We start from the raw sequence: 15,936 nt of genomic DNA, 5'->3' as shown, positions 1-15,936 counted from the left end.
TTTTTAATAGGAGTTAATGGAACTTGAGTTCAGTAGAAAAATCCTCATTTCAAAGCATCAGAGTTTGAACTGAATTTTGTAAGCAATCATTTCAGGTTTTTTTTAATGCACCTGTTCAAAATCAAAGCTCATCATTTTGTTTGGAACAATTTTTGTTTGAGAATCAAATGGTCACCTAAATGAGGAAGCAAATAATCATAAAATGACAGGAAAGCAAGTGACAAAGTAACTACAACCACTGGCTATTGCAGTATAATAAATAAAATGACAGTTAACAAAAACACCTTTATTTTTGTTTTCAAAGAACAAACTGTTCTTCTTTTTCCAACATAATCATGATTAACTTACAAAAACAGGCATTTACAATGCATCTTCAAAGCATTTCCCTTTAACGGAAAACTTGGCTTCAGAGAATACAAACATTAAAAGGTTAAAATAAAAATTCTATTTTGTTGTCATTATAAGACAAAACAGAATCTAGCATAAGTCAAGGAAATCCATTCATACTTCAGGTCCTTCTCCTCCAGGAACCAGCTGCAAAGGAGGAAAAAGTTTAGTATTTAGTTTAGAACTACATAATCTAAAAACCCCTACTGAGAGCTCCTCATTGATCGGGAGTCACGCCTCTTTGCCCCTCCCCCATATTTCCATTTTCTCCATGTCACTGCTGTTTACAATTCCAACATCATCAATTAATACTTAGTGTCTCAACAATGATTCCTAGCAAAACAAATGATTAAAAAGCACAAGCAGGGCTTCCCTGGTGGCGCAGTGGTTGAGAGTTCGCCTGGCGATGCAGGGGACATGGGTTCGTGCCCCGGTCTGGGAAGATCCCACATGCAGCGGAGCGGCTGGGCCGGTGAGCCATGGCCGCTGAGCCTGCGCGTCTGGAGCCTGTGCTCCGCAACGGGAGAGGCCACAACAGTGAGAGGCCCGCGAACCGCAAAAAAAAAAAAAAAAAAGCACAAGCAAACTAATCTTAGGCCTAATGTCATCTTCAACAGTTTGGCCATAGAGCCCTGACCACCAGAGCACCCATTTCCCATCTTAAGCACCACTGGACCCATGAGCACTTAGTCAAGCAAGTTAGTTCTGTAATCCCTGCCCCACAAAAATGGCTTAACATCTAAATAAAAATAGCTTTACTGTGTCTTACCATTGTTATGTTATTTCCATTTAGCAAAATTTGATCTAATTTAGTAATTCTTCTTCCTTCTGGTGTGATTTCACTAAACAAATAGATTAAAGGTTAATTATTCTATATAAATGAACATGAGGTCAGGCAACTGTACCAACACTTTTCAGAGACAAAGTGGGTGATGTACATCACCCTTGGGTGATGTAAATTCTTCCCCAAAGGCAACAGAGTGGACTGACTGGCCTAAGATCCACATCCACTGAGCTGATCTTCATCTAAAAAGCTGAAACTTGTCAAGGAGATCAAATATGAACTAAAATGTTTACTATCCTCACTCTTTTTACTATTATCTACTACTGATTCCTATCCATTATACCAATCTGTAATTAATTCAAATCTGAAAGCAGAGCTACTGGTCATGATCTTTATAATTAATATAACTGAGGCATCATTTACATTTTCTATTATATATAAGTTGTAGAATAATTAATTTAAAGCATTAAATGCTCTTATTATCAGTTCCTTTATTTGACCTAAGCCCTAAGATCCCTGGCTGTTTTTAGTACCTTTTACCTTAAAGCTTTGCCTCTACTAATTTCCTAGCAATTTAGTGACAGTTACATAAAGGTAATAATCCTCTAATCCAATTTTACTAACATCAGTAGGTAAAACTTCTATCTTTAGAGTAGTTCGAATAGGCAGTGTTCTCTGACTCAACAGATCATTTTACTGACTCAACAGTACTAAAACTGCCTTAAATTAAAAAGAGATTCCCCTGCCCAATTCCTTAATTTTCAACACTACTCACAACTCAGTGACATCTTCCAGTACCATATCTGAAATTTGGTGTTAAGAAAATAAATATACCAAGTTAAATTTACTCTGGCTTCTGCCTTTGTTCAGTTTTAATTATAACATTGAACACAATGGCTCAAATTCAAAATGTTTGTGATTAGTAATTTCATTTTCTTTCAGTACACGCACCTCTTAAAACACTATCACAATTTCCATGAGAATAAATTAATTTTTATTATAAAAATCCGTAAGTACTGATTGTCTAAAGTTCTTTTTTTAAAATACCGAAGAAAAAACCATACTACCAACTTTTAAAAGGATACTGACAAAGTCATCAAATCCCAGAAGTGTGCCAACAATCTCCTTATCACTCTTCATCACAATGTGAATCCTTGATCCTATACACTTGTCCACAAGCTCTATGGATTTTTTTTTTAACAAAAAAAAAAGTGGGGGGGAGAGGAGAGAAAAGATTATTATGCCCATTCGTTACTTCAACAAATATGTGAGTGCCTATTGGCACTTATTACTTGCATATGGTGAAATATAAACCAGGAAAAGTATTCACTCGAAAACTTTAGATCTTACACTACATGTCTCTGTTAATCATTCTATTAACAGGAAAGTTTTCCCTGTTCTCCACTTACCCCTCCTTTGTAACAATTTATCATGGCTGTGGCTTAATATTATTTTAGGTTATCCTACTGACATATGAACCCCACCCACACCCCCCAGACTCTAAGGTCCATGAGAGCAGAGATGGTGGTTGTTTTTACTCATCAGTGTATCCCCAATGGACACTGCTTGGCATACACTGATCATTCAAAAAGAGTTTGCTCCATGACACTTTACAATCACGGCCACATCCACTAGCTCAATCACCCTTCAGATACAAAATATTAAGAGAGAGGCCTGGGCTTCCCTGGTGGCGCAGTGGTTGAGAATCTGCCCGCTAATGCAGGGGACACGGGTTCGAGCCCTGGTCTGGGAAGACCCCACATGCCGCGGAGCAACTAGGCCCGTGAACCACAACTACTGAGCCTGCGCGTCTGGAGCCTGTGCTCCGCAGCAGGAGAGGCCGCGATAGTGAGAGGCCCACGCACCGCGATGAACAGTGGCCCCGCTTGCCACAACTAGAGAAAGCCCTCGCACAGAAACGAAGACCCAACACAGCCATAAATAAATTAATTAATTAAAAAAATTTAGAAAGATATAGAACATTATTTTAAAAAAAAAGAGAGAGGCCTGTCTTCACCAGAGATCCCTTCTCGTCACTACGTCTCCCCCACCCCCCAAAAGTCTATCCTCTGTAGTCTGACAACAGCTTGAACATCTCTTCAGCAGGCTTAGCGTTATTTGGTACGATGTTTATTTGCCCGGTATCCTGTTTCCTACACTGGTTTGTATGCTATCTGAAGGCAACGGCCGTGATTTTAGTTTGTTGAACAGTGCCCAATCACAGTCTCCAGCGCACAGAGGCGCAATAACTGTTGAAAGAATGAGCGGCAAGAAAAGCTAGTTTCTAGAGTCCTCTTTTAAGGCGCAGTCCAGATCCTGGTGCCTCTCTCAACAACCGGCCAGACAGGCAACAGATGGGGGTTTTAAATGCCAGGTTGAGGAACGGGACTGCTATCCACTACTGTAAAGGCGAGCTCACAACAAAGAAGACCAACGACTTATTCACTAAGCGTGAACCTCTTCCGGTGACGGTTTGGTCTGGGGAGTCAAAAAGTCCCTGCCTCGAGAAAACCCCACCAAGCCGAAGAGACGTGGGCGGCCTGAGGCCGCAGAGACTTGGCGCCTAGAGGAGAGCCGCGAAGAAAGCAATTGGTCATATACGTTTTTCTAACACTCAGCCAGGGGCTGCGCTGCCCCTCGGGCCCCGACCCTAATCTTCAGCTCCCCGCCCCGGCACCCCAACACGACAACGGTTACCTAGAGGGAGAAGCTGAGACGGGTTGGTGGTAGCGTTAGCCGCCATGGCTACGCCGGAAGTGGTCTGCGTCTCTCGAAGTTGGGAAGGCGAGTTTGAAAGAGGGCGCTTCCGCTTTTTCCGGCAGCCCGTTCAGACTCGACCAATCTGAGGCCGAGAGTGCGATCGGGCCGGTCCACGGGGATCGCTCCGTCATTCCTTCCCCGGCAATGAGATCCTGGGAAATATTTCCGTTCACTGAACGTTATGCGGTCTCGACAGACACTCACTTTTCTCTCCAAATTTCCAAGAGACTTTAAAACTATCCCGCCTTGTAAATAGATTATTCCTCTAACCCGGAAGACTTTGCCAAACGGAAACCTTTGAGTCGTCTTATCTTCCCCAAGTTGTATCTCATTTCGACCCAGGATCTTTCTTCAGACCAGTATAAATAAATTTGATTTTCCCGCCACCGATTCATTGTGTTGTAATTTTCGTAAATTTTGTTGTTGTTGTTATTTTTGTTTCTTTTAAGGAATCTACCAATTCTTTTAAAAGTTCAGTGGATTGAAAACCCACAGCTAAGGAACTTTCCTGGTGGTCCAGTCGTTACGACTCTGTGCTTCCATGGCGGAGGTATGGGTTCGATCCCTGGTCAGGGAAATAAGATCCCGCCTGCCGCATGGTGTGGCCAAAAATAAATAAATAAATAAATAAAACCCACGACTAACATTTTTAAAAAACTTTTCTGGGCGAGGGGGAGATTTTAAATATGTTCCCTATTTTCTACTATCGTTCTTAAATCCTGTTATATCTAGGAGTCTACTATAGACTTTTTTCACTATTTCTTCCACACATTGTCCAACAGGCAACCACCAGATGTCACTCTATGTTAATGACATCACGTTTAGGAAACCTTGATGCTTTTACACTTCTTTTTTGAAAAGAGAAAGCAAACAAATTTTCTGCCTTAGTATATTTTATGTTTGTATCTGAGGAACTTAAAACTAAAGAGCCTAAGCAGGAGAGGCCAGAAAGAACATCCTTCATTCATACAACAAATGATTGTAAAGCACCCATCATTCATTCATTGAACAAATACTTTAGTTGCACACTGTCTGGCATTTTGCTGAGTATAAAACAGTGTAAAGAACAGAACTACAATGTCTTCTGTCCTTATAGGAGCCAGAGGATAAATAGGGGAGAAAGACAATTAACAAACATTATGTGGAAGGCATATGAAATTTAATACATAAAGCAAAAAGTCCTCTTTTAGCTTCAGGGATCCTAGAGAAGTAGGTATGATTTAAGGCAAACATCAGTGAGGAGGTTCAGAAGCCCTTACAGGTGGGCCCTTGAGTTCAAAGCCCCCTAGGATTCAACCTCCTTCTTAATACTAAGCCAATCCTGGCTTCTTTGCATTTCAGAAATACTGAGTACCTCATATGTGTCCGGAAACTTACAAATACATTTACCCCTAATATTTACTTTTTTAATAGAGATAGAGTAGGATAATTAAATAGTTAGTTTATAAATCCCACTAGGGGATTAAAGAGAGAGAGAATTTTAAGGGAGTTTGGGAGACTGTTGTAAACTAATGACCATTCAAGAAAACAATCCAGTTTAAAAGAAAATAAAAGAATCCAGTAACATAGCAGAAAATTTACTCTACCTTGAAGGAATACCAGGTGCATTCAAACCACAAATCCTGATAGTTAAAACACAAGACAGTAGATATGGGGTCTACATCTAGTTACATGAAGTCAGGGAGTTAATGGTTCTTGAAGAGTAGCGTTTCTGCATGAAGCCAAAACAGGAATAAAGGTGAAAGGGGAAAGAAACTAGGTGAAAGGGGACATTGTGCTGAAACCTGAGATGAATTACCATATTTTAGTATATGTCACTACCCTTTCGCTAATATACATATGATTTAAATAGCACCATTACAGTCTGGGTTAGACCATGTAGGGTCAAAGGAGGAACTAATGATGTAAGATTTGACCTCTACCCAAAAATGAGGAAGGAGCTGGTCTTCTCCCCTCCCCACTTTTTCCTTGATTATAAAAATATAGCCCTCTTTGTTCTCGGAGCTGTGCTCCCCTGCCTGACTACTTGTATCCCTCACAAGCATCCTATGCTAATAAACCCACTCTTTGCCTATCACTTTGCTTCACACTGAATTATTTCTGTGCTGAGACCAAAGAACATGACCTTCAGTAAGTCCTGACACCATGTAAGCTGTTTCAATGAAAAGACAATGTGTTTGAGTCCCCTCCTAAGTCTGGTATTGTGGGTTCAAGTCCCAATCTGAAGTATGGCTGGGTTCAAGTTGCATCTGAGGAGGACTGCGGTTTCACTTTGATCTGGTATTTGGATAAAGTTCCTCATACTCAGAGAGTTAAATTTGCCCATTGGCCACACAGATAGCTTGGGAAGCTTCACAAAGGAATTGACAGGAATCTAGTCTTGGAGGATGAATAATTGGATAGGCAGAAAGGGGACAAGAGCAGCATTCCAAGTAGAGGGAATATTGTGTGCCCTCCTCCAAATTGGCATGTGCCCTCCTCCAAACATCTCTCGCTGCACTTTAACTTAAATCTTATATACTTCCCCTGAGTTTGTCATAAAACCCTCCCTTTTCTAAATGCTGTCCTTTAATAACCTCTGTCCTTAGTGATTTTACTTTATTGCATTTAGGATGCTCTGTCCCCAAGTTCTAATAAATCCCACTCATCCTTCAAGACCCTGTTCAAATGTGACCACCTCTGTGAAGCTTCTCTGACTTGCAGACTTGGGCTCTCTCATTATCCTGCAACAATGTTAATAGCTCTCAGAATGCTCTCAATGTTCAATGTTAATAGCTCTCAATGCTCTCCCCTGTGGGCCCTCCTGGGCACAAAAGACTTTCTGTGTCCCCCATTTCTTGTTTGTAGGAAATAGGCTTCATTCAGCCTCCTTGACCTTCCCTGAGTTCCAAAGGGCAGATTCAAACAGTTTCTAATTAGGGAAGGGAGGGGATGCAGAAATAAGGGAGGAGAAATCAAGAAACAATGGTGCAGCCTTGGGGCAGGGTCCTGGTTCTTGCTCAAGGAACATACATAACAATATCTTTGAATTCTGTAGGAACTATGGCCCCCACCCAGGTGGAGGATAGTAGCTTCAGGTTGAGCATAAGATTCCTAGGGCTTCCCTGGTGGCGCAGTGGTTGAGAGGCCACCTGCCGATATGCAGGGGACACGGGTTCGTGCCCCGGTCCGGGAAGATCCCACATGCCGCAGAGCGGCTGGGCCCGTGAGCCATGGCCGCTGGGCCTCAGCGTCTGGAGCCTGTGCTCCACAACGGAAGAGTACACAGCAGTGAGAGGCCTGCGTACTGCAAAAAGGAAAAAAAAAAAAAGATTCCTAGAACACCACCCTGTTACCTCACTACTAATCAATCAGCAGAAAGTCACACGCCCTGTAGTCCTCAGCCCAAATTTTGCCTATAAAACCTCCTTCCCCAAAACCATCAGGGAGTTTGGGGTTTGGGGGGGCATGAGCCACCCATTCTCCTTACTTGGCCCTACAATAAATCTTCCTCTGCTCCAAACTCCAATGTTTCGGTCTGTTTGGCCTCACTGTGCATTGGTCACACAAACTTGTGTTCGGTAACATTTTCTTATAATTATCTACCCAGGGGGTAACACACATCCCACCCCACCCCATTCCTGCAAAAAAAGGTTCCTCAAAGTCAAGAATTTTGGGAAGAAGCATGATTAAATCCATTAGTTTTGAAGTTAAATTACTTTGATTCAAACCTCATCTCCACCACAATTCCTTCTAGTTATTTGACCTATTCAAACTTTGCAAGTCCCATGTTACCCATTGGAAAGAACAGAATAATAGTGTCTACTTACAGGATTGTTGTGAAGATTAAATGAGATAATACATGAAAAGTAGCTAGCAGAGGACTCATTAAATATGAGCTATTACTATTTATCTTTGTTTCCTAATATTTAATATGGTGGTTGGTTTAGAGTAGGCGTTACAAAAGCTAGCATTGCTAGGTAGCTAGTTTCACATTTATCTTACTTTTAAACACATAAGCCATTTTAAGGCAGCAATTTTGTTACTGGAAAACTGGGTTTGCCTCTTGGTGGGTGTCTAGCTGAAAGACACAACCAAGCCAAAGATCCAGAGAAGGCAGGATTTCTTACTTGCAGCAAGTAAGGATAACACCAGGGATCTTTCCCAAAACAGTATCTCTCAGAACAGGAAAATTGGGGAAGTTTTAAGCTAAGGTACATGCATATTCATGAGGGGGCTTGAGCAGAAAATTCAGCACAGAATTGGGGCAAAGGTCGACAGAGTCAAAGTTTTTGTTGGTTGAAGGCAGGAGGGTCACAAAAGGTCAACATCAAACCTCAGGTTACAGTTGAGCAAAACAGCTCAAGAAAGTGCTTCAGGCTAATCTTTATCATTGAAACAGAACTGGGAGTCTTTATGACAGATGTATTATCTTTGCTATTGTTACTTCTCTTATCTGATAACATTTTTTTGTTCTTTTGTTCCATTAAGATCATTATTACTGAGACCTGTTCAAGGGCAAGCATTGTGGCCAGGTATGGGCTAAGTTCTTTAAGTTGTTTCTCATTCTATTTCATTTATATCCATCAAAAACCCCCTTAATCTTCACATGATTCTAAAGACAAAGTAATGCCAAATTTGTTGTGAAGCCCTTTTCTTTTCCTGTTTGTTTGTTTTCCTATCTGTATTCTTGTTTTATTTTCACCATACTATGAGTAGGGACCAAATTCAAGGCATTGGTTACTTGATAGAGTTTAAAATTCAGAAAAATATGCTTTAAGAAAGTCAATACTTTGTATTCCATTACAGAAACCAAATTAACATAAGCAATATTCAATATTATTGATGAAGAATAAAGAAAGTCTCTTTATACTCTGAAAAAGTTGATAAAATTTGTTTAGAGAGTAGAGTTAATGGGGATTGCAGGAAGGGAGTGGTTTTATTTTACTGAGTACTTTCCTGAGGCAAGACAGAAAAAGAAACAATACGCAATTCCAGATGAAGAGTTTATTTTTAATGAATTTGAAAACATGTCACAGCTCTATGTCTCCAGGGTTTTTCTCCCATTAGCTCTTACTTACAGAGCAGATATAGAATTTATAATTCACCATAAAATATATATAATTAAAAGAAGCTCTTCAATGTAATGTATATTCAGAAAAGCATTTCTAATTTTTTCCCTGGAGATAAATGTCATCATAAAAATACAAGCAAAAGTTTCCTTTCAAAATAATGTTCAGAACAGAAACGGACTCACAGACTTAGAGATTAGAGAATGAACTTATGGTTGCAGGGGGTGGGGGGGAGGGAAGGGATAGTTAGGGAGTTGATTGACATGTACACACAACTATATTTAAAAAGGATAACCAACAAGGACCTACTGTATAGCACAGGGAACTCTGCTCAATGTTATGTGGCAGCCTGGACGGGAGAGGAGTCTGGGGGAGAAAGGATACATGTATATGTATGGCTGAGTCACTTGGCTGTGCACCTGAAACTATCACAACATTGTTCATTGGCTATACTCCAATATAAAATAAAAAGTTTAAAAAAATAAAAACAAAACAAAATAATGTTCAGGAAGTATTCCATTATCTCAAATTGTTATTTCCAATCTTGTTCCTTACAATACTTTTTAAAATAAAGGAGAAATTTCTATTTTCTCCTCAATAGATATTTGTCCTTGTAGACAATATGTTGTTAATGAATTTATTTTATATTAATACAACTCATTAAAAACTAATGTAGGACTTCCCTGGTGGAGCAGTGGTTAAGAATCTGCCCGCCAATGCAGGTGACATGGGTTCAATCCCTGGTCCAGGAAGATCCCACATGCCGCGGAGCAACTAAGCCGATGTGCCACAACTACTGAGCCTGTGCTCTAGAGCACGTGTGCCACACTACTGAAGCCTGTGCTCCTAGAGCCTGGGCTCCACAACAAGAGAAGCCAGCACAATGAGAAGCCCACGCACTGCAAAGAAGAGTAGCCCCCACTCGCCACAACTAGAGAAAGCCCGCGTGCAGCAATGAAGACCCAACGCAGCCAAAAATAAATTAATTTAAAAATATTTTAAAAAAAACTACCGTAAAAGTTGTTATTCTAAATTGTTAAATGGACCAGTCTGTATATTTAGGGATGGAAAAAATTCTGGAAATCCACTTGTTTACTTTCTTTTCCAATTTTCCCTGTAACATATCTTCTTTGTTTATAGCATTATTTTAAATGACAATTTTTAAACATTTAACCAACATAATGGTTATGAATAAATGATTTAATCTTAGTTGGAGGCCCTAGGATGCAAAATGATATGGATTTTTATAAAGTTATTACTGGGTCTCCTGCACAATGAATAAACAATTGGCATTCACTGTAGATACATAGTCCTAAGATGTCCTGCCCTTACATCCTTTTGAAAAGATGTTCAATTTCACTTCAATTTTAGTTAGGCCAATTGTGGCCTAAATGTCAAGGCAGATGGAACAAAACAGTGACATATTCTGTATACAGGCAATATTATAGTTTCACACAGTTTTGAGCCAATGCCAAGACTTTTGTAATACAGAAAAGAAATAGTAGCAACATCTTGAAATTTTTCTACAGTATTTTTCTTAGCATTAAAACAGTTCAACTGAATCATAGAAAGTATATTCTAAGAAGAGTATACTGTTTTTCTCAGCCATACTTATATTAGAATGAATGTCCTTAAATTTCAAGGCCAGAAGTGGAATCAGCTGCTAAGGTTGTCTAAACTAAGGGATGTGCAACATGTAATGATAAACTTCACAGCTCGTTATTGTAATAATTGTGAATGCTATTTGAAGCAGGTACCTATCCTCAAACTGCCCTGGATAAGACTTGTTAAATCTATTAGTATTTCCATTATTCACTTTAAATTGACGTAAAATGAGATTCAATTTTTTTTAATTGAATTAGTACAAACAGTAAGGAAATAAAAAATACTGGTGACAACAGACCCCATGTATTTTAGTACTCTGTGCTGACCAGAGTACTAAAACCAGAAAGATAGAATGAATTTTTTTTTTAAATAGCAGGACTAAAATAATAAATAAATAAATAAAATAGCAGGACTAGAAGGATCATTTTACAGGTCTCCCTGTAAATTTACTTTCAAGGATATTCTGCATCAGCTTAAAACACTTCCAAACTCCTACACATAATATTTAAATAAGGAAAAAAAACATAGAACGAAGCAAAAGAGAAACTCTGGGTAAGCAGGTAATTTAAAGGTTGAATACACAGATATACAGCCGCACCAATATGTCTCCGTGTTATCAAAATTTAAGAGTAAAGAACAGAGAGACTGTAGGCCAGAGAGGCGAAGGAAAGGAAGTGAAAGAACTGGATACTCCGAAAGTGAAGTAAAAAAAAGGAAAGCTGAGGGACGAGATGGGAAGGGGCGGAGATTTTAAGGGGGAAGAAACGAGGACAGAGGAGGAGGAAGCGGGATAAGTTCCCACCTAGAGGGTGTGAGCGGGGGACAGGTGTGCCAGGCGACCCCACCAGGCCCCGCCCCATCCCGGCGCCCCTCCCCCTTTCCAGGCCCCGCCAGGCCCCGCCTCATCAGGTGCCTCCCAATCCTGCCCAGTCCCGCCTTACCGGCGGCTGCCGCCGCATCAGGTGACAGCCCGGAAGCAGCGGAAGCGGATGAGGGAAGCTCGGCTGCGGCCCGGGGGGGGCGGTGCAGAGCTGCAGGAGCCTCGGCCTCCTCCTCGCTCCCTGCGAGGCTCTCATGCGACGCCCTCGCTGACACCTGAAATCCACTGCGCGCCTCCTCCTGGGGGTCACGGGGTTGCTCGGCTTGCCGCCCTCGGCGGTTGCAGTCATCGTCTTGCGGGCCTGCGGCGGTCGCCCATGGAGAAAAACGGGCGCGGCGGCGATAGCGCCCCCCGTGGGCCCGTACTGCACATCGCGGTGGTCGGCTTTCATCACAAGAAGGGCTGCCAGGTGAGGAAGGGGCCTGTGCCCGCCCCCGGCCGTTCGGGCGTTCGCGCGCCGCCGGCACCCAAGCTGTTCCGCTCTGCTTAGACCTCCCTCTGGTGCCCTCGGCTTCGCCTCTGAACTTGATTCCTCTCTCCAGCTCCTCGCACTCACCCTACCTGAAGCCCACCCCCCACGCTCCCGTTTTTCTCCTGCCCCTGAAAATTGTATCTTGAGCAGCTGAGGAGCTATGTGTCGGTATGCTGGGGCTGGTAGGTATTTAGGTTCTTTGGTGGGGTGGGAGGAAGGAATCGAAGGTCGGCCCACTCTCTTCCCCATCCAGCTCTGCCTCCGCTGACTTTCTGGGTGTCCACCTATAATGGGATCCTTTAGAAAAATTCAGCACTTGGGCTGCGTTTTCGAGGTAATGAGCTCTGGGACTCCACACGAGTGAAGCACACGCGGCGCCGTGGGGAAATCAACTTCCTTTGTTTATCTGTGGAAGCCCTAGAACCCCTGTTAGGCTGGTGTACTGACTCCACCCCCCACCCTTCCCATTCGGCCTTGGTTTTGCTGTTTAGTTTTGTCCAGATCTTGCTTTTTGGTGAGAGATCGACCTCTCCAGCTCAACTGCAGTGAGAGGAACTGTATTTACCGAGCAAAGAAACGTGCAAATGTAAAGTCATTTTTAAGCTTCTTCACTGAAATGGTGAACGGGAACAATAGAATATTTGCCGTCTATGTATGGAAGGCAAGGGAACAAAGATAGAAACAGGATTATTTAATGAGAGCAAACGCTGGAAGGCAGTGATGTCATAATGTGCTAGTGAACGGTAAATTGAAATTCTTAAAGTATTAAAAATACTGATTGCTACCCACTAGGTAATGTAGCATTTTGTTTCTTGCATTTCACAGAAAATGTAACATTTTAGAAGACCTTTATTGGCAAAATTTAAGTTCGTTAGAGGAGGATAACAGAAAACTGATGGCGTGAAAAAATAGTTATGTTTGTATGTGTTTTCGTTGCCGTGTGTGGGATCTAGTTCCCGGTTTAACTTTAAAATATATCATATTCCTTGTCCCTCAGGTAAAAATGGCATAGAAAGATACCAAGGAGGAAGTGGCATTATTCAGTATGGTATTTTAAAACATTCAAAGCAGCAGCAGTAGAATATAAGTTTTTAAAATGTGGCCCTCACAGCAGAAACTAACACAACATTGTAAAGCAATTATACTCCAATAAAAATGAGTTTTAAAAAATTAAAAAAACCGTTTCCCTATATTTAGAGGTATGAAAATAGATATTTGAGATAATTGTACCATGGCATGTAAACACAGTGTTCATCATCAGATTTTTAATACTTTAAAACTTCACATCTTTGATGTTGTCTTTTATAACTTACCTTGGATATGGGCGAAGTAACTGAAACTTGGAGGAAGTAAAACGATCTTACTGAAGTCACGCTGGAGTCAGAATTGCCTTCAGCTGAGCCCCGTGGCATTTAGGAGTCTTTTACAGTAAAGTAAGAACTGGGGCCCACTTCACAACCAAACTAAATGGAACTTTTAATGACAAAACAAGGAAATATTGGTAGGAAATAGAATAAAATCTTTTAATCGTTGCTGTCATCTAAAGTCAAGGTTAATTATTATGTGTTCTACGTGTTTTATTGGTAAAAGTAGTATAATTTATGTTTCCAGAAAGGAAAAATGATTTATGGGGAAAAAATGTAATGCTGCTTTAGGAATTAAAGAGTACTGAACAACAGATTGTAAGATGAAGCAGAACTCGGGGGTGAAATAGCACCCTGGGTATGCCCTTTCTCTGGATTTGTCTGCCTTTTGGTTTTAGCATTGAAATTGATTTTTTTTTTTTTTTTTTGACCGTGCTGCATGGCTTGCAGGATCTTAGTTCCCCAACCAGGGTTTGAACCCAGGCCCTGACAGTGAAAGTCCTAAGCACTGGACCACCAGGGAATTCCCGGTGACTAGTTTTGTAAAATGGACATTGTGCTGGGTGGGAGTCAGAAGACCTGGATGATGTCCTGGCTTCACGGCTCTATGACCTCCAGCAAGTCCAAATTGCTTAATTTTTCCTGTACCTCATTTTCCTCTACCAGATTTCGTCATGAGAATTTTAGACCTGGCAGGGATCCTTAGAGGTCATCTACTCTACCTCCCTTAAATTTACAGATGAGTAAACTGAAACCCAGAAAGTTTAAGTGACTGAAACATACTTACACAGCTAGTGGTAAAAGCAGATTTTATTCAGAAAAGCAATTGCAACATTGAAAAAGAGACCTCAGTATAGAGCTGGACTCCGAAAATAACAAGGAAAAGTGAGAATTTATAGCCAGGAAGCAGAGTGGGGGCCAGTGGATGGAAAGAAAATTAGTACCTCAGGGGTAACAGGGGTTTATAGCTAAACCGGTCTAACAGGATTCTTGCTAAAATTGGACAATGCGGAGGTGAACCCAGAAGCCCAGAAGTCAGGGCCTAATTGAGAAGGGAGTTCAGAGGAGCCTGACTAAAGTTTGGTTAAGGAGAGCCTCTTTGTCAGCACTAACATTAAAGCCCAGATGTCCCTAGTCTTCATAACTGCATCTCTTTTAGTAGCACTTTAGGTTGTAGGCTTTTAGTAGAGTGGAAAAAATACATGCCTTTTATATATATTTTTGTAATCCACAAGGTGCTTCAGGGAGACTAAGGCAATTATTTTTGAATACATACACTTGTTGAGTGTCTGCTCACCTGGGTTGTTGATAGAATTGAAGAGAATGCAAAGGGTTCTGCCACAATTCAATGAAAGATGATTTGGCTGTGCCTGGTCTTAGCTGTGGTGCACGGGATCTTCGTTGCCGTGTGTGGGATCTAGTTCCCTGACCAGGGATTGAACCCGGGCCCCCTGTATTGGGAGCGTGGAGTCTTAACCACTGGACCACCAGGGAAGTCGCAGGGTTATTTTCTTATTGCTGGCTGAAAGCAGCTTTTGAAAATTATACTTACCTCACTTCGCGCTCACAATGCAGGGGGCCCAGGTTCGATCCCTGGTCGGAGAGCAAGATCCCACGTGCGTGCCGCAACGAAGATCCAGCATGCTGCAACTCAGACCATTCCCAGCCTAAATAAATACATACGTACATACATACATACATAAATATTTAAAATTATAATTACATCTCATAGCAGAAAATGAAGAGCTAAGAACCTGGTTTTGCAAATGAAACAAGAATTTGTTAGAATTTGTCAAAGTCAAAATGTAGGTGATTTTTAGATAGAACTAGTGTGTATTCTGTAGCTTTTGCAAGACTCAAACACTTATAATTTTGGTAGAACTATTACTATTTCTCAGAGAAACATTTTGGCTTACTAGTAATCTGGTTTCTGTTACTCCTCTAATGGAGGTTAGCTGGAGAGATGACACTGATTTCTCGACTCTGAAGAGAGTTAAGGTTGGTGAGTTGATAATCTGAAAAAACTTTGAAACCCTCTGTGGTGGTAGTCAGGTTGTGTCAGGGGGCTGCTGACATAGCCACTCCACTCAGCCAACAGAGCAAATGAATGGAAGGCTCTCACGCTGAGTTGATCGATAAAATTGACACGTCAATGCAGTGAAAAACAAACTTTTGCTGGAGACATAATTTATATAAATTCATGGAAGTTCATCCAGCTGGAATAGGATGTTCAATTGATGTATACTACTACAGGAAAAGATGGGTAAATAGTTTGTTCATCTACAATTCTCATTTTTGGTTGCCCTACTTTCTCCCTTTTTTGTCTTAGTTTTTCTAAAATATCAAAGTGTACTAAAAATTCCAGTATATGTCGTATTAGTTCTTAAAGGATGTTCTTAACTTCTGCAAATGACTTTGGATGACCTACAACTCTTTTTTTTTTTTAATTTTTATTGGAGTATAGTTGATTTACAGTGTTGTGTTAGTTTCAGGCGTACAACAGAGTGAATCAGTTATACATTTACGTATATCCACTCTTTTTTAGATTCTTTTCCCATATAGGCCATTACAGAGTATTGAGTACAGTTCCCCGTGCTATACAATAGGTCCTCTTTTTTTAATATAGTATTGTG

At 41.1% G+C, this 15,936-nt stretch overlaps 3 protein-coding genes across 8 annotated transcripts in view; 1 reads left to right on the top strand and 2 right to left on the bottom strand.

Annotated features, from left to right (window-relative positions):
• The window catches only part of LOC117201351 (retinitis pigmentosa 9 protein-like), a 207,397-nt gene that overhangs the window by 34,823 nt on the left and 156,638 nt on the right, over positions 1 to 15,936 (bottom strand). The gene's annotated exons all lie outside the window — the stretch shown is intronic.
• On the bottom strand, positions 266 to 3,992 carry LSM5 (LSM5 homolog, U6 small nuclear RNA and mRNA degradation associated). Its single transcript, XM_004269925.3, has 5 exons — positions 3,869 to 3,992; positions 2,257 to 2,352; positions 1,947 to 1,974; positions 1,157 to 1,229; positions 266 to 534 (listed from the first exon to the last, which is right to left on the bottom strand). Exons 1-5 carry the CDS (start codon positions 3,912 to 3,914, stop codon positions 502 to 504), a joined length of 276 nt encoding a protein of 91 aa, XP_004269973.1. The 5' UTR covers positions 3,915 to 3,992; the 3' UTR covers positions 266 to 501.
• AVL9 (AVL9 cell migration associated) overlaps positions 11,541 to 15,936 on the top strand; it is a 96,394-nt gene continuing 91,998 nt past the window's right edge. For 3 of the 4 annotated variants that reach the window (XR_007479048.1, XR_007479047.1, XM_049714460.1), the window contains exon 1: positions 11,542 to 11,876. Coding sequence is in view for 2 of the 4 variants with exons in the window: in XM_049714460.1 (XP_049570417.1) it covers positions 11,577 to 11,876 (300 nt within the window). In the remaining 2 variants the exon portion in view is untranslated. Of the gene's footprint in view, positions 11,877 to 15,936 lie in introns of all 4 variants that reach the window. The other variant, XM_049714461.1, reaches the window with a different exon arrangement.

This window comes from Orcinus orca, chromosome 9 (assembly GCF_937001465.1).
Source record: "Orcinus orca chromosome 9, mOrcOrc1.1, whole genome shotgun sequence".
Classification (NCBI taxonomy): domain Eukaryota; kingdom Metazoa; phylum Chordata; class Mammalia; order Artiodactyla; family Delphinidae; genus Orcinus; species Orcinus orca.
Note: the sequence above shows the minus strand (reverse complement) of the source record. Positions and strands in the feature narration are given on the sequence as shown.